Here is a 24,569-nt window from a genome sequence, read left to right on the forward strand (position 1 = left end):
ATTCTTGCTTCTTTATCATAAAGAACTCACTTTATGTTGAGGGGTTATAAGGGATGAAGGGATGCTAGAGAATGGAGAATTATAGCCATGAGAGTTGGCTAGGTGGTCCATCCATTCAGAGCCTTGTGATTCTGAGTGGTAGGCTGCCCAGAACAAAGTCTCCTTCCCTGGCCACCTCTTTCTGTTTCTCGCATTCATATTAAATCACAAAAATTCTGAGAAGAGTCTTGGGGCAATAAATTGACATGTCCTTCACAGCAGCAAAGATAATATTGATTTGAATCAATTATCAATTGAAATTATCAATTTCTGAGAAAAAGATGATGGAGGAATGTGTGCAAAGCAGAAAGGCAGATATCAAATTGGTCTTGCCTAAAAATGAGTATTGGGGAGGGGAGAGAACAAACATTTATTAGGGTCTACCATGTGCCAGGCATTGTGCTAAGTGTTTTGAAAATATCATTTAGTTTGTTCCTTACCTGGTAAGTCAGTGCTATCATTTACCTTCATTTATAGTTGAGGAAACTGAGGTAGACAGAGTTTGAGTGACTTGCCTAATATCACAAAGGCTGCAGAGAATCTCAGGACCAGACTGATTATATTTAAAGGCTTTTTCATCCAGTTAGGCTCTGGCCCAGTACTCATTACAGTGTTGAGCAGGCTCTCTCTCTCTCCCCACTCCTACCTCATAATATTCCACTTGACCCCATTTGGATGTGGGACCAGAACAAAGACTAGTCATGTGTTCCTGCCAAAAATTCTTCAGAGTATTGGGGAATTAACTACTTGAGGAGTGAAAATGCATTTAAGAGTCTATTTTCTCCAAATAATAAGATGGTGGGATCCAGAGACAGGAATTTCCAGTTTGAATTTCTTCCTACCAAGTTGAGATCATTTTAGGTAACTAGAGAACAGCCCTTCTTCTTTGAAGCTGCATGATATTCTTAATTCATACCATCTTTAAAAGGCAAGATGTTTAGTTCTACATGCTATGATTGTTCCTTCCTTGTTTATGTTTTTTAATTCCACAGGTCCAGAAACTTTTTTGTTTGGTCCCTGAACTTGCCATTAGGCAGGAGGAAGCATTCTGTGGTGCCAGAATGCTTGGATCAGGAATTCCTCTATTGCTTCATCCTTGTTACTTCACAAATATTGAGTTGTGTTCCTACAGCTTTTCACTTGACTGGGGAACTCCTCACTGTTTTGCTAGCTGCTTGTGATCATTACCATCTCTGAGACCACAGGGTTCCTCCTTTTCTAGGGTCATGTGGCTTTGTTCTTTGAGCACAGCCTCTCTCCTCTTTGCATCAATCAATTCTCCACCTCTACTTATCTGTACCAGCTCTTTCTTTCAAATACTGAGTCTGAGGGTATATTTCAGATGTATGATTTTGACTACATCTTTCATCATTAAAGAAGTGTTAAAGGAACAAAGTAAAAAAAGGAGAGGGGGCTAGGCAATGGGTAAGTACCTAGTGCTTGCTGAGTTCATGTTTTATCAAAGAGTGAACTTTGTGGTGTTAAAAAGAAGAAAGAAAAAGAAGGGAAAGGGGAACATAGAGAAGAAAGGAGAGAGTATTCACCTCACTAAATCAGGGTACATGGAATAAAGAATATAGAAATATGCAGAATGGCATAAGGAAGAAGGAATATCACATGAACCTCACTTTCATCTGAATTAGACAAAAGCAGAATTTAACACAATCACACACAGAGTTTTCTGTAAGAATAAATTAAAATGCAGAGAAATGGTTGAGGACAGAGAGAGAAGAGCTTAAAATGGGAGGGTACCACTGATGAGGAAGCAAAACAAACTCCAACTTTATTGTGTAGATTATGAAAAGGAGATAAAGCGGAGAAAGAAAGATTAAACACCTGTGATCACAGCTTGAGTGAGGAGAAAAGGGGTAGTGAAAGAGAAGCAGATTACTTCAGTTATAGACTTTATTAAATATACTCTTTTGAGATCACTGCTGAAGTAAAAGCAGGACAAGTTGGACTCTTTTGCACTTTTCATAGGGCTATCTTATACAGAATTCCTTTTTTTTTTCTTTTGATAATAAGATACAAGCATCCAGCACCATAGACCAGTCATGGATATTTTCTCACCCACCCTGGTGATACTTCTTCCTACTTAGTAGGGCATTTCATAGACATTTGGACCCCTGGGTTTTACTCCTGACTTCATTCTTGAATTTTGTCTTTTGTGAATTTTTATTCTTCTTTATTTTTTGGCCTTCTTTTAAAAATTTCTCTACAATATCTAATTTTGGGATATATTTAGGCAGTCTCATTCTTCTTCCATCATTTTTAGCTTAAGACATATTTGATTTGACATCAACTTTTACTAGGTGTACTCCATCTCTGTCCAAGAATACATCAATACTATCTTGTAAAATATAATCCAGAAATACAAATTCCATTCTTAAATACACCACTTTCTCAGCCAACTATTCATTTCTCAAATTAATTTTTCTCTCTTTTATATCTCTTGCTTTCAATGGACAACAGTCAAGAAAATCCAAAGCTCTCTCAGTTTCTTTCCTGGTACTTTATAACTATAAAAATTATTATAGTTATGTATAATACTATTTATTGGAAGTATCATTTTAGCCCTTGTGAATCGCTATAGGTAGTGCTCACCTGCTTTAATAAGTCTTGGTAGTCTATCTGTTTTGTATACATGGTCCAGGAAGACAATACTTAATATAAGAAGATTCCCAATTATTATCAGGTCTACATTACAGGCAGCTTCATTAAGCTACCTTAGTGCAATCAGTTGGTCCATCACCAACTATCACCACTATTCTCATCTTCTTCTGGAGATCTCTTCCAGGATAAACTCTCACTCATGGCTCTCCTGTGTCATTTTTGGGAGGACAAGAAGTGCTTTTTTCTCAGACCATTCATCATTCTCATCATCAGGAACCTGTTTAAAAACTTTAATTCCTTTTCCTTTTCTTTCTCCTCTTTATAATACTCTTCCATGGGCTCTCATCCTGATAAGGGTCATTTTCCCTTTTCTACCTAGGTTCCCTTCTCCCTAAACCCAAATGAAATTTATTTCTTTTAAAAACCTTTCATGCCCCTAATGTTCTGGAATATGGGGAAATTTTATTCTAATTCTTTTACTTTCTATTTTAGGAGGGAATTCAGCCTATCCCTGGAACACAGATAATAGTCACTCAGCAAAAAGTCACATAGCATATTCAGTGCAAGTCACTACACAATTTAATTTCCATAACAGTTTAAATTTTAGCCTTGCTTCTTGAAAACTGCTGTACTTGTGGGTGTTACACTTCAATCCTAAACACCTAGTTGAAACTTTTTTCCCAGCTAATTTTCACTTCTTAATAACTTGGCACCTCCATTCAAAATCCTTTCTGTTGTCTCAACACCACCACAGCAGTTACTCCCACTTCCCCTTAAGCCTTGCATGAATCTCCTGACTGTTAAAGCAATACTTTCCACTCACCAATTCATTCTATTAATTTCTTTAACTCTAATTGTTCCATTTACCTTTTTTTTTTGTTTACCTTGTTTTCCAAGATACTGACAATTACATTTATTTTGCCTTTTTTGTCTACCTTTTCCGTTTCTATTTCATTAATTTTTTTTTTTTTTTGCTTCCTCAACCTACCCCTGATTCTTTTATAGTTTTCCTAATTATCTTTGTTCTTGCTTTTTTAATAGCCTAGAAACAGGTCCTAGACAAATACCTTGGTCTGGAAATTGTTCTTTAAATTATCTTTCATTTCCCTCAAGTTGTTCCTTCCCAAATTCAATCTCTGATATGCCTCAATATTACAATTCAAGTTCATAATTTTCTTTGCCATCTTATTCTGCTCAGTTTCTTCATTTTTCTCTCTCTCTTTTTCACACAACCTTCTTCCATGAAAGCCAGAGGTAGAAAATTAATTTGTTTATGTCTAATTTAAATCTCCTCTGCTAAGATTTAAGTCCACTCCATCTTGCCCAGCCTTTAGAATGAAACTGAAATACTCAGAGAATGCATTTTAAAAACATTTTTATATCTGCTTTTCTCAGTAGCACTTGAAACTCATCAAAACCATAATGTACTATCAGGATAAGAGCCTATTTAAAAGAATGTACTTTAATAATAATATAGAAGATCTTTGGAGTATTGTGACAAACTTCTAATGATGGCATTTGGTCAAGAAGTGTCATAAAAAATTGTAAGGCGCAAACACATGGTTAGGAAAAGAGGTGAATCATTCATATAGGATGTCCCCTGTTAGAAAGTGAGTTCGATGAGAGCATTATCCCCAGAGTTTAGCAAAGTGTATTGCAAATAGTAGTTGCTTAACAAATGCTTTATTTTTAAAATTATTTATTCATGTAGGTGGTGTGAGAAGTTAACAATACATGGACAGCCTAAGTACTTCTCTGCTATCCTTACACTGTGAAAATACCTAGAAGTGTTCTAGCACATTGTATGGATTTTCTGTAAAAGAGCTATAAAAGATGGATCAGAAGGCATAGAAGGGCTGTGATATGTACCAACATAGGTAACCCGCTGACTCAGTGAGATCCTGCACCCATTGATATATTCAAGTATAAACTGAGATATGTTCTTCTTAGGTAGACCTAGAAGAAAACCCCAAGGATGGGGCACATAGGTGCTGTAGCCATTCTCTTCTCTCCATTTCTTGAATGGGAAATTTCTTTTCCTCTTTTTTCTTGAATTTCTAGCTCCTTTATCATAATATCACCAATTACTCCCAACCGTGCCTAAGTCTTGGATCAGTCCCTTTACTCGCCATTTTTACACCTACACATGTAGTGCTGAGCAAAGGTGGAGAAAACCATGCAGCCATTCTTACAGATCCCTTACAAATTGATGCTATATATCCTCAACTGTTCCCTCACTGATACTATGCAATCAGACTATACATCTTCCATCAAGTAACAAGCTCATTCTCCATAGGGACTCTTTCAAATCTTTTCATCCTTTCTTAAACCTCCTATGATCCTCCCTCCCCCTTCATTCTTAGCTGAAAATGAGGTCATTCACTGTGAACTCTCTCTCTTTCTCTCTTTCTAATCTCCTATCACTCATATGCTTTTTTGCCACTATCTCCTCATCACCCCTATCTCACACGATGAAGAAGCTTTATCCTTCTACTTATTCAAGTGATTTCTATGGCCTCTCCCAGCTCATCTGACTCTTGGGGATATTTTTAGTGCTATTTCTTCATTTCCATTCTGTAGCTGTTTTGTTAGAGTGAACAAAATTGAAGACACATAAAGCTGAAGTCCAGATAGGAAGTTGACACCTCTTGAAGCCTTGCATAAGTGGGGAAATCCTATTGTCACATTACCCAAGAGAAAAATAATATTCTATAATAAGTGGGACCAGCATGCACTTATAGAATGACTGCGGAGGGCTCAAGCTTTCAAAATCATCTTTCCTGGGATATCATCACAAGAAAAGATTCTTCTGAGATAGAGAAAAGAAATGGATCCCCTCAAAGATTCTGCAGTAGAAAACACAGGTGACATTGCTGTTCTCTCTTTTGGTGGATAGAATTCTTCCTTGAGAAGGGTGGTGAAGGGAGGGAGAAAGGGCAGTTGAAAAAAAGAGTGAGTGGAGGATGAAGATGAAAAGGAATTTTCACAACAAACTACAACAGGGTAATGGTGAAGGTGAGTGGTTAGAGATTGAGAAACAGGACTTCTGGGGAAAGACAATTAAAAGGAAAGCAGTTAGAGGAAAGAGAAGACAGTGGCAAAGATGGAGGTGACAAAAAAAGAAATAGCCATGAAAGGGAGAATTTCATGGGATCTGGGTCTTACTTAGATTTATATTCTAAGATTTCTCAGTTATTAAGGATGATAGACTTTGGAGCCAGAAAAAGACTGTGCTGTGTTCCAAGCACGGCTTGAAACTGTGAGAGTGCAATCCTTTGGAACTTTCTGTCTCCACAGAGAGAATAGGATTCCATTCTCCCCTATGTTATTGCATTATCGCTGGAGTTTCTATATTATTCCTCAGCTCCTGTTTCATCACCAAATGTGTTGGTAAGTTGAACTTTGACTATCACATGTATGTGGGAATGAAGTCTACTCCTTATTATACCTATTACTCCCTCTTTTGCCACCAGGACTTCTGTTTCCTTTATTTCCTTCTCTATGTAGCATCTTTGGGGCCATACATCTAAGTTTAGGCCATTTATTTATGGTGCAGATATAGCACCATACTGTGGATGCTATATCCCCTATGGAATTTTTCCTTATCCTCTGTTCTTTTTTTATAATTAAATTTTATTATTTCAATAAGCAAAAATCCATTTTTATGCTCTCCTCATTGGGAAAAAAAGAAGAGAAGAAAAACTAAACTCTTATAACAAATACACATCGTCGAGCAAAACAAATCTCTATATTGACTATGTCCAAAAAATTTATGTCTCACTCTGCATCGAGTCCATCGCGTCTCTCTGTCAGGAGATGGGTAGTATGTTTCATTGCTGCTCCTCTGAAATTATGGTGATTATATTGATCAGAGTTCAGAAGTCTTTTGTAGTTTGCATTATTATTATTCATTAATTTATGTTTAATTATATTATAATTAATGACATTGTAACATAATTATTATGTAATTAATTTTATCAGTTGCATTAATTAATGTAATTGTTTCCTGGGCTCTTCTCACTTCACTTTTCATCAGTTCATAGGAGTCTTCCCAAGAAACTATCTTTCATCATTCTTTTGGCACAGTAGTATTCCTCAACACATTCACCATAATGTATTTATAGTCAGGCTTTCCCCAAATGATATTTGTTCTCTATTTCCAAGAACTTTGAAACAGGCTTTCTGTGATTTATTAAATTCCTGGGATTTTCAAGCTGTATTTTTGTATTCATATAGTAATTTCTTCTTAACTTTGGTTTGGTTATTGCCTTTCATCTGAAGCCCACGTCTTAAACTTTATACTCATAAATCATGTCCAGAGTTTTGGTATATGACTTTTGGGGGATTGCCAAACTGAAGCTTGGGGCAAGTATTACCTCCTATTGACTCTCCCAGTTGCTAATTCTCTCACCCTGCAAAATTACTTTATTCATATTTTATATTTATATGTTTACATGTTGTATCTCTCCAACAGAATATAAGCTCCTGAAAGGGAGAGAATGTGACTTTTGCTTTGTATTCCCAGGGACTAGCACAATGCTCCTTCATGATAACGGAAAAGTAGATAGAAAAATAGTTTTGAAAGTGAAAGGCAAAGAATGACATTCTTACTTCTTTCTAGTGTCTTATCGCTTATTCTCTCGGGAGTGTGAAGAAGACCAGGACCAGTTTTATTTCGATGAATCCACTTGCTCTATTGACCCTTCAGGTATTTCATCCATCAAATAAGAGACCCATTCACATGCCCACATTCCTTGTACTCATGGGCTGATTTAAGAGCACTTGAGAAGAAGAAGAACAGGGAAGATAAGTAAATGGTAGTTACATCAGGCCCAGTTTTCTGGCAGATTAGTCCAAATGGCAATCTAATCCAAATGATTGTCATGGCATGGAGTTTTGAGACAAGATCATGTTAACCACATCTTGGGAGGATGAATACAGGAAGAATGACATAAACAGAACAATGGAACAATGATTTTGTCAGGTTGGAAATATGGGGGAGATAACAAATTTAAGGGATTAGAAGAGATGAGATACTTATTTGCTTCAATAATAATGATTAGTAGTGTCCTCCTTCATCTCAGTTGTCACTACTTCGAAACCAAAAAGTAAATGAAAGAGGAATTGCTTTTACAATAGGGGTTGGGTAAAAACCTCAGAAATCCATTTCTATGATTGCTAAACTCATTCCAATTCTCAATTTTAGGCAAGTAATTTGCTTTTCTGCATCTCATATTGAGATAGTGGAGAGTATAAATGGAAAAAAAAGGGCTGCCTCCATACTTTGACAAAAGTACAGAGGAGGTTACTTTTGTGTTGTTTACGGCAAAACACAACCCATCTCTTCCACAATTATATAATCAGGAAGCAGGTCACTGAATTAGGTTTGATTTAAAGCTATGTTTCCCCTTTTTCAAATCTCTACCAACATCTTTTCTTTTGTATTTTGTTATATTTAATATTTATTATTGTTATTTATTTATGCCTTATTCTGCCTTCTAAATTGATAGCTTCTTAAAGAGTAAAGAAAGAGGGCAAGGGAATAACCAATTATAGAGTGCCTGCTATGTACTAGGTACTGTACTAATTACCTTTGACAAATAATATCTCATTTGATTCTTGCAACAATCCAACATTATAGGTGTTACTATTATCATTCCCATTTTATAGTTGAGGAAACTGAGAACAGCAGAGGTTAAGCAATTTTTCCAAGGTCATACAGTTAGTAAGTATTGGAGGTCAAATTTGAACTCAGGTTTTCCTGATTCTAGGAACAGCCTCTATTTGAAGACTATTTGTAGCTCCACTGCCCTAAACATGCTAGATGCTCTTAATAAATGTAAATATAAAATGAATTAAATTACAATGATGTACAGGAAACCATAGGTTTTTATAAGGTGACACCTAAGGGGAGGAACAAAGGTGTTTATAAAACTATTATAATTGACTAAAATCTGAGAGTTGGAATAGATTTTTATACTAATGGTTGAAAGATAGACTTGATTTTCCAGTGGTCTAGATTGGTCCTAATGAAAATTTTCTATATTTATTCTCTTTTCTAAAGGGATGCTCACTGTAATTTTACCTCTCTTTAGGAACTATCAATATTTGCTGCCCATTAAACTGGAAAAAATTTCAAACAAGCTGTTACTTCTTCTCTAATGACACCATGACTTGGACTGCAAGCTTGAAGAATTGTGAAGAAATGAGAGCCAAGCTTGCAGTTATAAACACACGAGAGGAGCAGGTATTTTGAGAAATATAATTGATCTTCCACAGGAGTCAATATACCCCAAAAAACTCCATTACTTCTTCCAGATGGTCATGGTTCAAGGTGAAATATTAAGTTAGTTTGCATATAGGTGATATTTCTAATCACCATAGCCAACTTCCCTGGAAAAAGAGGACCCTATATCATAAAATTTATATATGAGAATGAGGAAGAATCTATTGGACGCTGATAAATCTATGAGAATGGTAGTATAGTTCCCTTTCTGGTATGCTTTAAGGATAGCATATGTCATTAGACATGATGGCACAAGCTTTTAATTCCTGTTATTGGAGGAGTCTGAGGCTGGTGGATCACCTGAGCTAGGTTGTTCTAAGCTGCAGTAGAGCTAAAGCTGATTAGGCGTCCACACAAAGTTAGCACAAATGTAGTGACTCCTTTCTCCTAGAGCATGGTGTCCCAGCTTGCCTAAGAAGGCTCAAACTGTCTCAGGTCAGAAAGACAGAGTTAGTTAAAATTTTCTTGACTTTGAGAATTGGGAAAGAGCTTGTGAGTGGCCATTATGATTCTAGACAGCAAGATAGGGTAAATCAGACAAAAAAAAAAAAGATATAGTATTTGCTTTCCTATCTTTCCCAATGTTAGGTGATGAATTAATACCAATAGTAATAAGGACTGATATTAACAAAGAGCTTTAAATTAATAAAGTACTTTACAAATATTGTTTTATTTGGACCTCTATGGGGTAGGTAATATGAGTATTATTATCCTCATTTTTCAAATGAAAAAAACAGATCGCAACAAGATAAAGATACTTGTCCATGATAGAATTTTGGTCTAAATATTTCTGGCTGTAATTCAAACACTCTTTGTGAGAACATGATCTTTTAAAGCCTTTTTCAATTATATCTGTATATTCACTCATTTTTCTGTGCTGGATTTCCAAAGTTCATCTATTTCCTCATTTGATAACTATTGCCTTTGCTTGGTTATGAGCTAAAATCAGCCACCTCCAACTTGTTCAATTATGTTTTCTTCCAGACTTTTCTTTTCCGAGCAAAACCCAGAGAGAGAGAGTTCTACATTGGGCTGACAGACCAAGTGGTTGATGGCCAGTGGAAGTGGGTGGATGGTACACCATTCAACAAATCTTTGAGGTAATTTTCTTCCTGAAGGAAGCTGTCTCCCTATTATCCCCCTTATTTCTTTCCATGAATCATGTATAAAAGAAGAGGGGGGCATTTTTTGTTGCTTCATGAGACAACTCTGACTCCATCTTTGAGGCAGCTGGGTAGGAGGTATGAAGGAAGAGGAGGGAAGAATAGAGAGAAGTGAGATCCAATCACCTTTTTGCCACATTCTCTTTCACATAAGGAGAGAAAGAATGGTGGTGGAAAGACAGAGAGACAGAGGAGAAGGAGAAAGAGGAGGAGGAAGAAGAAGAAAGAGGAGGAGGAGGAGAAAGAGAAGGAGGAAGAAGAAGAGCAGGAAGAAGAACAAGAAGATATTGTTGAATTAAAGAATGAACAGAGCTTATAAAGTGGAAGAGAGACCAAAAAGTCAGAAATGTTTAAAATTCTGAACGCAGGGTCAGCAATAAACAAGGAAAAATAAGATATTTGATAGACAGGATAGATTTCCACTGGAATCTGGATGTAGAAAAAAACTGGGAAATCTCTCTGTGACTTAATCTTTTATATATCTTCAGAAGTCATAGTTTACAAATGACTCTCATATACATACACATAGATTATGTCAACTGATCATCTTAAATAAACACAATAATTAGCAGAGTAAGGATTATTATACCTATTTTATGGCAGGTGAGGAACTAGAAACTCAAAGAAATTAATGACATATTTCAGATTATATATCTGATGATAAAAATAGGATTAGAAGATTCTAGATCCTCTGATACCCCATTCAAGACTTTTCCCATTATATCACTCTGCTGTTCCTAGGGGATGTCATCAATTAATATACAATGTTTGGCCAATGAAATGACCTATAGTTAAAAAAATTGAAGATGGAGAGAATAGTATCAAAGAAATAAAATCAAAACAACCTTCCTTTACCTACTCATGCACCTCAGGAATTAACATCTTTCATGTCTCTTACAGCTTCTGGGATATAGGGGAGCCAAACAACATTGCTGGGGTTGAGGACTGTGTAACTATAAGAGACAGTTCAAATATAAACAACTGGAATGATATCACATGCTTCTTCAGGATGTATCGAATTTGTGAAATGCCAGTGCATTTTTCGACTGAGAAAAAACAGTAAAGAGAATATATGCTTTTAAAATTTATAATATAAAAGGATGAAATATGTTAATGTTAACATGTAATGGTTTTATTATTGTTGTTTTAAATCTGAATTGATAAATAAATATTTAACAAATTTATCAGTTTTAATTTCTACCATGATAAACACTGGTATAACCCACAAAACAAAAGCTCTTTGGGGTCCTAAATAATTTTAAAAGTATAAAGGTGTCTTGAGATGAAAAAATTTGAGAATCATTGCTTTAGATTTTCAAAATAATAATTGTTACTTTACTTGAGATCTTATCTATAATTCTTATTTATTTAGAGAGATCTAGAGCAAAACAGATTTTATTATTTTCCTTTTCATTCTATATGTATCCATATTTTAACTTTTCTCAATTTTTGTATTTTGTTTTCTTATATATGCATTGATTTTTTTCTTTTTATTGTGGAATTAAATTCATTTATTTTTAGAGTTATAATTGTTAACAGTGTTTTCTCCCATCAGCTATGAAATCTGAATATATAACATAATGATATAATGCAAATTTATTTTTTCTTTTAACACTTAGTTTCTAGGCTTTATTTTTTTTTAAATTTCTATCTATACTTTCTTTTCCCAAAGTACCTCTCTTTCCCATTATCTTGTTGAAATCCAAACTCTTTGAGTTTACTTTTATTGTTTTTCTGTCTTTTTCTGTCTTTGTTTCTTTTTTCCCTCATTCCATTTTTGTTTTTCATTTATTTAACTCTTCCCCTTCCTAGATCAGATCAGAATGTAACATCAAGTATCTGATTATTTATCTCTATAAAATATATATATATAGTTACAAAGTTACATAAAGTAAAACTATCAAATTCTCTCTATTTCTTCATTGTTTCCTTTCCTTTCCTTTTCTTATTCCTTACCCCTTCTAGATATTTTTAAGGACACAGTTGTTTGCAAAGGGTTTACCATGAGTTTTCTAGGGGTGCCATGAAATTTCCAAATTGTTTAATATAATTTTCCATATTGGCCTAAGTAGTAAATAGTAAGGTTAACCCCCCTCCCCCCACCACACACACAGATTTGGGATTTGAGGTTTCATCAATTTAGGAAGCTCCTGGGAAAGAACTCTCTCCACCAATCAAGACTGGCATGATTTCTGTAGTTTATGGTCTTAAACAGTTGCAGAGATTAAATAATCTTCCAGAGATCACACAGTTACTACGCATCACAGTTTGAACCCAGAGTTTTGAGTTTGGAGTTTTTTCCCCCTATCTATAGCCAGCATATATGATACCTGGGTTATGATGAGGAAGGGAAGTATAAAATATGATTTACTAATGAAACTTAGGTAAAGGTATCAGAAGAATAATATTTTCTACAAAGATTCATGGGGGAGATCTGATAAGGAACTGTATTTTGGATTAGAAATCTTCCTGTACCACAGGCAATACTCGCAGAAAGACTGGTATCATGGATAGTGATCTTAACTTAGTCATGAAGAGCTGAGTTCAAAAGCTACCTCACCCATATACTAGAGATATGACTCTGAGCCAGTCACTTAAGCCTTTTAGCTTCAGTTTCCTCTTCTGTAAAAATAGGAATAATAATCACACCTTCCTCTCAGGCTTATTTTAAGGATGATATGAGAATATATACACACATATATATACACACACTATATGTATATGTATATGTATATACATATACACACTAGATATTAGGGCACTTTATAAACATTAAAGAGCAATATAAAAGTTAGTTATTAATATTATAATACTGTTAGTGGCACCCAGCTTCAGCAGCTTCAATGTCCCTAAATTCCCCAGTCCTCATCTTGAGTGAAACTTCCTTTCTTGGATTACTTTTGCTGCAAGGGCTGCTTTATATTGGCAATAGATTATTATTATGGTAACTTTCTTTGTTAGATCCAAAAACGACTTTTTGCCCCCAAATACTTCAGCTTGTACTGATAAAGAATAAAATCTCCTGTCAAAAAATCTCTTTCTCTCCATTTCTCTCTTTTTCCTCTCGTTTCTCCCTCTCCTCTCTTCTCTCAATCTTCTTCTTTCTATGTTTTTCTTTTCTTAGCACTTAACACATATTTGAGTCTCTATAAGTGCAAAGGAAAAAATATTTTCTCTCTTCACTTCTCCCCACTTCTCTCTACCTCTCCTTACTTAATCATCATTAACCACACGCAATCTCAGTTGTGGTTGCCAAACTTTCACTTATTCAAAGGATAGTAATAAAAGAGAGAGGAGAGACAAAGACAGAGAGAGAGAGAGAGAGAGAGAGAGAGAGAGAGAGAGAGAGAGAGAGAGAGAGAGAGAGAGAGAGAGAGAAAGAGAGAGAGACAGACATAGAGAGACAGAGACACAGAGAGATAGAGACAGAGACAGAGAAATAGAAAAAGACAGAGACAGAGAGACAGAGAGAAACAGAGACAAAAACAAAGACAGAGAGTATGCAATAGGCAGGGAGTGGTAAGGAATAATTCATTTAATCAATTAATTGGTAACATCAATTAATTGCCTACTATGTACCAGGCAATGTGCTAACCACTGGGGATACAACATATGTATGAAAAAGAAAGACAATTACTGCCCTCAAGGACCTTACAATCTAAAGGGGAATACAACACAGAAAAGAAAGTTGAACAGAGAGTTAGGGTGAAGAGACTGCTAGCTTAGGTGTCTTCCTTAAATGGGGGCTTTAGGAGGAACTCTTCTATCTGCCTTCCAATTATTGGGATCCCAGTGCATAAGATATTGATGAAATATGAGTATCAAGACTCATGTAATCTTGCAGAATAGTGAAGTTCCTGGATTGTTGTTGTTCATCCTTCCGTATTGAAAAGGACCAAAGACACCATAAGGATGATATCACTTGACTTGTGCATAAATTGGATTTGAATGAGGTAGAAAGTCATCAGCTTTACTCTTTGTCCCAGTCATGGAAATCCAATGGTAAGACAAAGGTCAAAACAACTGGCAATGGCCAGGAAGCAGTGGTGACTGGGTATTTCCCAGATCCCAGTCTGTCTGGGACTGCCCATTCATTGACTAAGGGCTAGGTAAGAATTGAGAAAAAAAAAATGGCTTCATTTGCCATCACAGAGGTTTCAGGGTCATTATTGGAGAAGACCAAAGAAGATCAGCCAGATGAGAAATGATAAGAAGAACTTTGCCCAAATGGGCTCATGAAGAGTCAGACATAACTGAGAAGCTATTAAACAACAACAATTGGGTAATTATCCTGAGGGTGCCCACTAATTAAAAAATGAAAATAATAGTCAGGTAGGGCATTGCATACCTGTAATTCCTGTTACTGGACAAACCGAGGCTAGAAGATAACTTGAGTTCAGGAGTTCTGAGCTGCAAATAGGGTAGAAGCTGATTCACTGTTGATATCATTATGGTGAGCCCTTAGAATTGGGGGACCACCAGTTTGCCCAATGCAGAAAAACCTCCATAACGATCAGCAGTGGCCACTGTACTTCCAGCTGGGATGAGATAGGGCCACTTAGTCTTTTTTTAAAAAAGAAAGAAAAGTATCCAATATTTTAGATTTTTTCTAGCTTAAACAGGAAAATAAATGGTCAACAATCAAAGATTTAAGTGATTAATGAGAAACTCGGGCTTGTTCTTTCTAAGACAGAAGTTCTATTTGTGGGTGAATATACTAAAAAACATTCCCACATTTTCTGCTCAGCTGAAAGAAGTCTTACATGTCTTGTTCTTCATGTTTATTAGGACTGAATGATCCAGCCCACACAGGGAGGTAGATTGTTGAAAAGGATAGACTCATACTTACTGTTTCTTCTGCCATGTAGCGTAGTTTCCCTCTGCCAATATTAATCATTTAATATGATGGGCCATCTTATCTCAGGGGAACATGCAGTCTGGCTGAAATCCTTTAACTGGCTCTTGTTTTCTGCAGAAGTAAATGGGTTTGGGTTGCTGTGTGAGGCAATGCCCTTGTGGCACTGTGCTCAGATACATTTTAATTTTGTAACTGTGGGCAAGTCACTTTACAACTCTGTCTCATTTTCTGTTCTGTAAAATGAGGGTGCACCAATTCTTTCTATCTTACAAGGATGCTATAAAGAAATCTAAAAGCACCAGGAAAGTGTGTCTCTAATTATGTCTCATACTATTGTAAGATTTAGATCTCAGAGACCTGAGAGATGATTTAGTCCAGCTCCCATTTTTTAATAGATGAAGAAACTGAGGCTCAAGATGTTTTTACAAGTGATAAATAGTATCTCTAAGGTACTAAAAGTATCCAGGGAATAAGTAGTCCCTCTAAGTTCTCGAGGAAACACTCTCTCAGACTATAATTTGCAGAACTGATAACAATCAGCATTCGTAGAGGAAGTTCACTATACCAGCGAAATCAAAGGTCAGCTCCAAAAACAAAAACAAAACAAACCAACCACATTGTGCCTCGATTACACATAACTAAAAATATTATATCCTGAACAACAACCAAAAAAAGCTTTAGAAACAAGACATTAGCGTCTACCCCCAGGAATGCTAATTCTCAAATAATTAATTGGATACAGTGGGTAGCATTTTACAATCCTAATAAAGGTGGGAGGAAGGAGGGTCTGAAATTGTCCCTTTTCTTTTCTCTTATCAATCTTTCTATTTCATATCAGACCATTTTCCCTTTGCACCTGTGAGCTTTGCTTTAGTCTTTCTGACCATGTCTTCCTGGATACCCAACCACTTCTTCCCTACTGGAAGTCGACACTGAGATATATGACCATTTCTTAAAGAAGAGAACCTCAAAAAGTATCCAAACCAAGCAGCAAGATTTGTTGCAAGAACTTTATCAGCCTTTCTTCCTGATCTCTAAGGGATGACTTTATGCCACAGCCCAATTGCACCATTTCAACTGCCCCTAGTTCTTCCTCTGTGTTCAGCTCCCCCATCCTGTATCTTATCCTCCTGCCATCCCAAAAGCAGGATGGAGAAATTGAAAGCACTTCATTGAAAGCACCTCCTCTCATATTCTGATGAGTCACTAGATGCATCTTTTCTTTTTTTCTCTCCTTTCCCCAGCTGAGATGCTTTATTCTGCCTGTATTATCTTTCCCTTTATAATATTGATTTATTAATATGGAGACTAATTTTCCCTCAAATATTAATTCACCTTCTCAATCTATTTTTGTCATGAATTTTGCCTTTATCACTTTTGCTCCTCAGATTTTTTTAAACCCACTAATACTCTCTTTGCTTTTTCGTTGCCACTCAATATTTTTTTTAATTTCCTTTTTTATTATCAGGAACTTGACAAACAGTGATAAGCAAGAACATTTCCACCCAGCTGAAATTTTACTTTTCCTCCTCAAATTTTCTTAGAATATTCTGTCTGAGTTCATATTTATTTTCTCAAACTACCTTATATTTATGTGAATTCTTATCAAATCCACATCTCTACCCCTCATCAAGCTTTTTGATGGTAGGAACTTTGTCGTTATTTTAAACACCTGTATTTTTATTGCCTAAAGCAATCCCATGAACCCAGTAGATGCTTTCTAAATATTTGTTGAATGGAAATGAAATAAATACCAGTATCAAATATGTTAGGATCAAATATGTGCTTAGGTTGAATGAGGTGGTTGATAAAATTCTTTCTAATTCAGAGACAGCCAGGTGGTTCAGTGGATAGAATCAACTGAGCTTGGAATTAGAAAGACTCATCTTCTTGAACTCAAATCTGACCTCAGATATTTGCTAGCTGTATGACCCTAGGCAAGTCACTTAAACCAGTTTGCCTCAGTTTCCTCATCTATAAATGAACTGGAGAATGAACTGAAGAAGGAAATGACAAACTACACCAGTATCTTTGCCAAGAAAACCCCCAGTGTCACAGATAGTTGGTTTTGGCTGAAACCAAATTTCAAATTTTGTGATTCTATTTTTCTATGAATTGGTTTAGGATGGTGACAGTGGATATTCTTAATTTGATTTCTCCTAATTTTGGAATGGACATAGAGAGATCTTGGGTTCTAAATCACAAGTATCTGCTGATTTTGGGGAAAACAAGATATATGATAGGTAGACTCTTCTAATGCAAGAACCCCAAATGACTATAGTCAGTCATAGAATGAGATACAGAACTATTAGTTACAGAAAGTTAATATATTATTATTATTATGATTATCATTATTATCTCTAATGCATCTGAGTGAAAGTTTGGACTAAAGTGTCACTAAAATCATAATAATAATTATAATAACTACCACTTATACTATGTGCCAAGCACTTTATAGATATCATCTCATTTAATTCTTGGAATAACCATGAGAGGTAAGTGCTATCATGACCCTCATTTCACAGTTGCCCAGGTCACACAGCTAGTAAATGTCAGAGGTCAAATTTGAATTTAGATGTCTAATGATGGGAGGGGGGAATGGATCATATAGAAGGAATATGAGTGAAGAAGGCTATTAAAGGGGGAAAAAGAAAACTGAAGACACACACTTACTGTACCACAATTTTTCTGGGGCATAATTGTGACCTTTTAAATTTTATAACCCAATGCATTATTTTTCTTGGATGGTGATGGTGGGGAGGGTAAAGTTTTCTCAAGTGGCATTTTTACTTTTGACTTATGGAAAATCAGTATGAGACTAGCAATGAATTAGAACACCAATTAATCTTGTGTCCATTGCTCATGGAATCTTTTTTTTGTGTGTGTTTTTGGATCTAACAAAGCTAAAATAAAAACTTATAACTAGCTCTATAGCTGTAAAACAATGAGGCTGGAAAGAATTGGAAAAATGGAGATGCCCATCAATGGGGAATGGTTGAATAAGTTTTAATATATGAAAGTGATGGAATATTATTGTTCTATAAAAATGATGAACAAACTGATTTTAGAAAGGCCTGGAAAATCTTACAGGAACTGATGATGAGAGAAACAAGCAGAACCAGGAATACATTGTATAGTAATAGCAAGATTGTGTGATTATCAACTATGAAAAACTTGGTTCTTCTCAGTGATTTAGTGATCTAAGGCAATCTTGATAAATTCTGGATAGAAAATGCTTTCTGCATACAGAAATAGATTAGGGAGAGTGAATGTAAATCAACACATGCTATGTTCACTTCTTTTTTCTGTTTTTTCCCCCCTCTTCCTTTGGTTTTTCCCTTTTGTTCTGACTTTTTCTTTCTCAATATGATTCATAAAGAAATATTTATTTAAAAAAGTTAATATATATGTATAACCAGAAAAAATAAAACAATAAAAAAATGAGGCTGGGTAAGCACATGTCCCCCTTTTGCCACTTTCTTTTTTATCTTTACATATGTGACAAAAGGAGGCTACAGAGGATTGCCTAAGCCAAATGATCCACCTGCTCTTTGCTGACTTTGAGAACTGAATCTCAAATTCAGTGAGCCAATGAGCAGAATAGATAGGCCTGTCATGGTTGCCATAGAAACCAAAAAACTTGTTTTGGCTTCCTCCCTCTCATCTCAGCCTCCTAAGATGATGAAGGCTCCAACAACGAAATTTGTGAAATTTGCTACATAATCTTGTACTCCAGTTTTACTTCTTTTTCAAAATCATTTATTATAATAAATTTACATCACTTATTATTTTTAATATGCTAGTGACTATTTTTAGCAGTTCATCAGTTTTGTCCTCATTATTATCCCCATCGTAGCTCTCTCATTTTCCATGCAGTTCTTACTTCCCCAATATCTTACTGAAGGTGTCTATTGATAAAAAGCATACAGCAGACATTTTAACCTTTTTTTTTTCATTTCATGGCTTTCCTTTGGCAATCTGGTGCAACTTTTCCTCAGTTTTTAAATGCACAAAATAAGACATTTAGAATGATCAAGGAAACATTATATTGACATATAATTATAAAATTATTTTTTAAAAAAGGTTATTAGACCCTAAGTTTAAAGTTTAAGTAAAGGTAGGGGTTAAGAGTTCTGGTTTTGCAACTAACAAGTTGTATGAATGATCTTAATCAAGTAATTTAATTTCTTTTTATTTCACTTTTCTTATCTAAAAATATGGAAAATATCTTTACTGCTTATACATAGTGATTTATGAGAATACACTCAGCTGACACAGATTTTTCAAAAAAACTTGAAAGTGTTACACAATGTATGATATTATTAGATTAACAGAAATAAGAATGTCATACCCAGTCTGGGACAAACCCTGAATGTGTCAGTAATTAGAAGAATTCTAATTACTTAAAGTGAATTATGCTCCTGGGAAGGAGCAGGCAAGGTCCCATGTTTGGAGGAAAAGAGACAACCCCAATGGCAGATGAGGTCAATTCTTGGAGTTGTGTGTACACTTGGAGTGAGGTTTCTAGGATTATAGTGAGGGAAGGAAAGTGATCAGGATATTCAATGTTGAGAGAAGTTGTTAGAGTTTAGGAAGCATAAATGCAGGCATTTCTGGAACAATGCACTTTGACTTAAGCTGACTCCTGGAAGCAAAAGAGGTTTTTTTTGGTGTTAAAAAAAAAAAAAGATATTTTTGGAAGTATATGTATTTGAACTCTGTTTAGTGATTATATACAAACATACATACAAATCTATACAAAATATATATGTATATGTGTATGTCTGTATATGTATATATTGCTGCTGACACACATATGTGTATTAACATGTATAATATATATAAGATGAATATATTATCCCCTTTGTTTCCTAATAGAATAGGCAATGAGCTTTCCCAGTCACTCTTCTCACCCCCCTCACTGAACTATGAGACTGTACAGATAGATCTCATCTTCCAATGACAAACAGGTAGAAAGTATCTATTTTACTCACAAATACCTGTGATTATCTGGGGTAAGAGAAATGGGCTAAAATCAAAATAATGCAAAAATTCCCCTGTAGAGAATACATATAGCTTTCTTTATTACAGATTTGAGCATATTCAGAAGTAGAAAAACAGATTGCTTTGGATTTGATCTCATCTCTTTGTTTGACCCTCTGATGAAAATGAAAAAAAAAAATTAAATGGTCAAGAGGAAACTGAAGAAATTGGCCAATCTCCATTGGACTCGAAATAATTGAATTTGTCAACCTCATTCTCAAATTTCAACTCAGATGTTCAAGCAATTTTATAATTTACAAATGTACAAAGCACTTTTCACATGATCTTTCTAAGATATGGATGATATAAATAATATTACCCTGGAAGGTATGAGCTATTATTATCCCCATTTTACAGATGAGCAAACTGAAGCCAACAGAAATGAATGATTTGCTCAAAGTCATAAGTGAGGGTTTGAGGTCATATTTAAACTCAAGTTTTCTTGATTCCAAGCCACTCAGTGCTCTATAATTCTCCCTAGTTGTCCCATTATCATGCAACACAAACATCTATTTATATGAAAGGGGGCTCCTAAGTAAAGACTTCAGATTACTGGAATACTCAAAATTCCTGCTGCTTTCCCTCCCAGAAGTCGTGCTCTCCCTTGCTTCTGTAACATGAGGCTGGGCTTACAAATTATCCTCATTTCCTCACCAAGGATTAGCATTGGAGCTTAGAACAAAGTTATATCAAAAAGTTTGGATAAGCTGAAATATTAGTTTACAATTTAGTTATAGTCTGGGTAGAATGGACTTGAGAGAGAATGGGAATCTATTTTTTAAAAAATTTTTAATAATTTTTTATTGGTAGAATGCATGCCAGGGTAATTTTTTACAGCATTATCCCTTGCATTCATTTCTGTTCCGATTTTTCCCCTCCCTCCCTCCACCCCTTCCCCCAGATGGCAAGAGTCCTTTACATGTTGAATGGGTTGCAGTATATCCTAGATACAATATATGTGTGCAGAACCAAACAGTTTTCTTGTTGCACAGGGAGAATTGAATTCAGAAGGTATAAATAACCCGGGAAGAAAAACATAAATGCAAGCAGTTTATATTCATTTCCAGTGTTCTGAGAATGGGAATCTAAATAGGGTTGATAATACTATTTCTATGATTAAATGAACTCCTAAATAATGACTTACAAACCAGCTTTGAGAGCATGAGTCTGAAAGTTTTCATTCCAGTTTGAGGAACTGTATTATATTTGAAGAATTTATATATAATTTCCCCTTGTTTTCAGAAATTCCATTTCTTCTTCATTTCTTTCTAGCATAGAATCTTAGAGAACTGCCAACAATTTATAATCTCAACCTTAACATCATGAGTAGTTTGAACTATTGAGCAAGTGGATCTTTGCAGATGAATTTCTAAACATTTGTGAAAGACAACAGAAATGTCGCTTAGAGTAGACATCTAGGGCATTGAAAATAAGGGAAGGAAACCACTTTCTTGAGTGAAGGGTGGGGTGGGTCTTCATCATCTTTGCAGAAGATGGTGTGGTTTCCACACTATCCTTCCAACCCCAAACACCTCCCCTCCCTGCCCCTTTCCCATGATATCTAGCCCGAGAAAGGGAGTGGCCACAGTGACAAAGGGAGAGTCACGGTAGTCATAGTGATAACCCCCTCAATTACAGGAGGTAATGCTCCCTGTTGACATCAAACACAATCCTAAAAAAAAAAAAGACAAGAAAAATTTTGGAGAATATGCAGCTCCCTCCTCCCTTAATTACTAATACTGCTCACTCTCTTTATAATGGTAGACTGGCCATCTATATGCTGTCTCTTCTCTTGAACTGGAAAAGTAATTTCAATTTTTTCAGGCTTGCCAGGATGTCTGAGTCCTCTGTTTGTGGAGTCCCCTCAGCAGATTCCCTTGGCAGTCATCCAGATGTAATGGAGAGATTGTGTTGTGAAACAGTGGCCAGGCCCTGATAATGCTTTTGTGTTCAGCCCCAACGTTGCTCAGTCCATCACAACACCCTGTTACAGCTAGGGATGTTGAAATCACAAATACTATAGTGATAGACATCTGAAGAATGCATGGGATGTAGAGACAGGCCAAGAAAAGGATTGTTGCAATCTTGTGTGTGAGGTTTCTAATTTCCCAACTGCTAATTAGAGTGATAAAGCTAAAAAAAATCAGCCCATAGGCCTTTGCTTCTTGGACAGTACAGAAATCTATGTTTTCTTCAGTCTAGATAGAATTTATGGCATTCTCCTCTCTGAACACAGTCACCCATCGTCTAGTCCTCCATTCTGTATCTGTAATTCTCTCCTTTCTCCCTCCCTCCCTCCCTCCCCCTTCTAGCTCTCTCTCTCTCTCTCTCTCTCTCTCTCTCTCTCTCTTTTTCTCTTTCCACCCCCCCTCTCTCTTTCTCTTTCTCTCTTTTTCCCTCTCTCTCTGTCTTTCTCTCTCCCTCTTTCTCTGTCTTTCTGTTTCTGTCTGTTTGTCTTTCTCTCCCTCTCTCTGTCTCTATCTATCTGACTGTCTCTCCCCCGTCCCCTTCTCTCTTTTTTTTCTGTCTCTGTCCCTCTTTTAGAATGGACCTATTGTGAATTCTTTTTCTTCTATTGAGGATCAGATCAAAAACATCTTTGTTATTATAATCCTAAGGCACTACTTGTCTAGGATACCAAAAAGTTGGATGATTTGTCTAGCAAGTGTCACTCATTCCAAATAATTTTATGTAGATGTGAGGACTTGAATTCAAATTTTCCTAGTTCTAAAGCTAGCTCTCAAGCTAGTACATATCTCTTTACAGAGATATCAATTACTATTATTTTGTTTTCAGCTATACTTCTAGCTCTGATTTCTCTTTCTTGAACACCAAATTGACATTTCCAACTGTCTACTCACAATATTATTTAAATATACTGGGGGCAGCTAAGTAGTGCAGTGGATAATTGACTCTGGAATCAGGAGGACCTAAGCAAGTAACCCCAATTACTTTGCAAGTGTGTGTGTATGTGTGTGTGTGTGTGTATCTCTGTGTGTGTGTGTGTGTGTGTGTGTTGTGTGTGTGTGTGTGTAACCCATATTCAACAACAAACTGATTGCCTTCCTCCTTATAACTGCTTCATTTTCTCCTGACTTCTCTGTTTCTATTTTGTGGTTCTATCATTCTTCTCATCATCTAGTTTGGAACTTGTTAGTCATTCATTATTCCTTCCTCTCTCTTACTGTTCATCATCGTCTTGTCTAGTCTACAGACTATCTTTCACTTTTGTCCCCTCTTTTTCATTCTCATTGACACAACCTGATTCTGGTTCTTATGGCTGGTCTTCACTATTATAATAGTCTCTTAACTGGTCAATGCTTACATTCATTCAAAATATAGCTGATAGATATTCTTGAATCTACATTTAGCACATTACCTGCTACATTACTTAGGTAACTCATCTTCAAGATTTCTCCTGTCTCTTATTATAGCATATAATCATCATATCATATATTACTTCTTAAAAACTTTAAAATGTTTCTTGTTGCATATCAAAGAAAATTAAAACTTGGAGCTTTATGTCACATTACTTTCCTTCACATTTTCCATATTCTCTTGAAACTTAGCTACTTGAAGTTAATTAATCAATCAATAAGGGCCTTCTGAATGTATTTCTTGCATTTCTGCCTCTTTGCTATGGCTTATACTGCATCATAAATGGGGTATGATATTCCTAGTAATCTCTGTCTTTTGTAATTCTACCCACCCATGAAGTTAAATGATATTTCCTCTAAGTAACACATATGTATGTTACTGATATATGTAATCAGTGTAACCTTTGATTTCTCTGAATTCTCATAGCATTGTTTACTTCTATTTAATGTACTTGTGTTTTATTTTGTATTATATTTATTTGTGTATATTTTATTTCCTATATTACCTTGCAAACTCTTTGAGGGTTTTATTCAATTCAACAAATATTTAGTTATTGTCTACTATGTACTAGTGTCATGTCTACCATGTCTACCATGTACTGGGTGTCATAGACATAAAGAAAAAAATGAAATAGCCCCTGCTAAAAGGAAGCTTACATTGCACTGATCACCTAACACAGTGCCTTATAATTAATACGTGCTTTATTCATGTATTATGAAAAAATTAAGAGATTGTAACTATTACAATTCATACTAGGCTCATAAGACCAGAACATATATGTGTGGAGTAAATTGCAAATTCAAGGGCAAGAATGAATTAATTTTCCAGTCACTGAGTTTACTGCCTTATGCACGATAGGAGTTCCATAAATATTGAGTTATTGTGATTAAGTAAAAACTTTACTGAAGATTGGGCAATGGAAATTTTAAAAATAAAAATGGAAAGTACATGTAGAGCTTCCTAAGCTTATATGATTCATATATTCCATTAACTAAGCTTTATTTTTTTCATGTCTTTTAGGTTAGCTTAGCAGTGTTTCTAAAACTTTGGGCATTCAGGAAAGAGGTTTAAAAATAATCCCAGATCCCACTGAACTCTGCTAAATTATAGATATCATAAGTAAATTATGAATGTGTATTTTGGATACAAACTGAAAAAGAGAACATTATTATGTTATGAATGTCATGGG

General features: G+C 35.5%; 1 protein-coding gene across 2 annotated transcripts; it reads left to right on the top strand.

Moving 5' to 3' along the window:
• Positions 1-4,598: 4,598 nt before the first annotated feature.
• On the top strand, positions 4,599-11,285 carry CLEC4E (C-type lectin domain family 4 member E). Of its 2 annotated transcripts, none has more exons than XM_052000417.1 (6): positions 4,599-5,516; positions 5,950-6,042; positions 7,274-7,360; positions 8,748-8,899; positions 9,923-10,038; positions 10,256-10,990. In XM_052000417.1, the coding sequence occupies exons 1-6, from the start codon at positions 5,480-5,482 to the stop codon at positions 10,398-10,400; spliced, it is 630 nt and encodes a 209-aa protein (XP_051856377.1). In that variant the 5' UTR covers positions 4,599-5,479; the 3' UTR covers positions 10,401-10,990. The 2 variants fall into 2 exon arrangements, with proteins under 2 accessions (XP_051856377.1, XP_051856376.1); XM_052000416.1 differs by lacking the exon at positions 10,256-10,990 and adding an exon at positions 11,002-11,285 and having other exon boundaries at positions 4,603-5,516.
• Positions 11,286-24,569: the final 13,284 nt, after the last annotated feature.

Source organism: Antechinus flavipes, chromosome 5 (genome assembly GCF_016432865.1).
Source record: "Antechinus flavipes isolate AdamAnt ecotype Samford, QLD, Australia chromosome 5, AdamAnt_v2, whole genome shotgun sequence".
Lineage (NCBI taxonomy): Eukaryota > Metazoa > Chordata > Mammalia > Dasyuromorphia > Dasyuridae > Antechinus > Antechinus flavipes.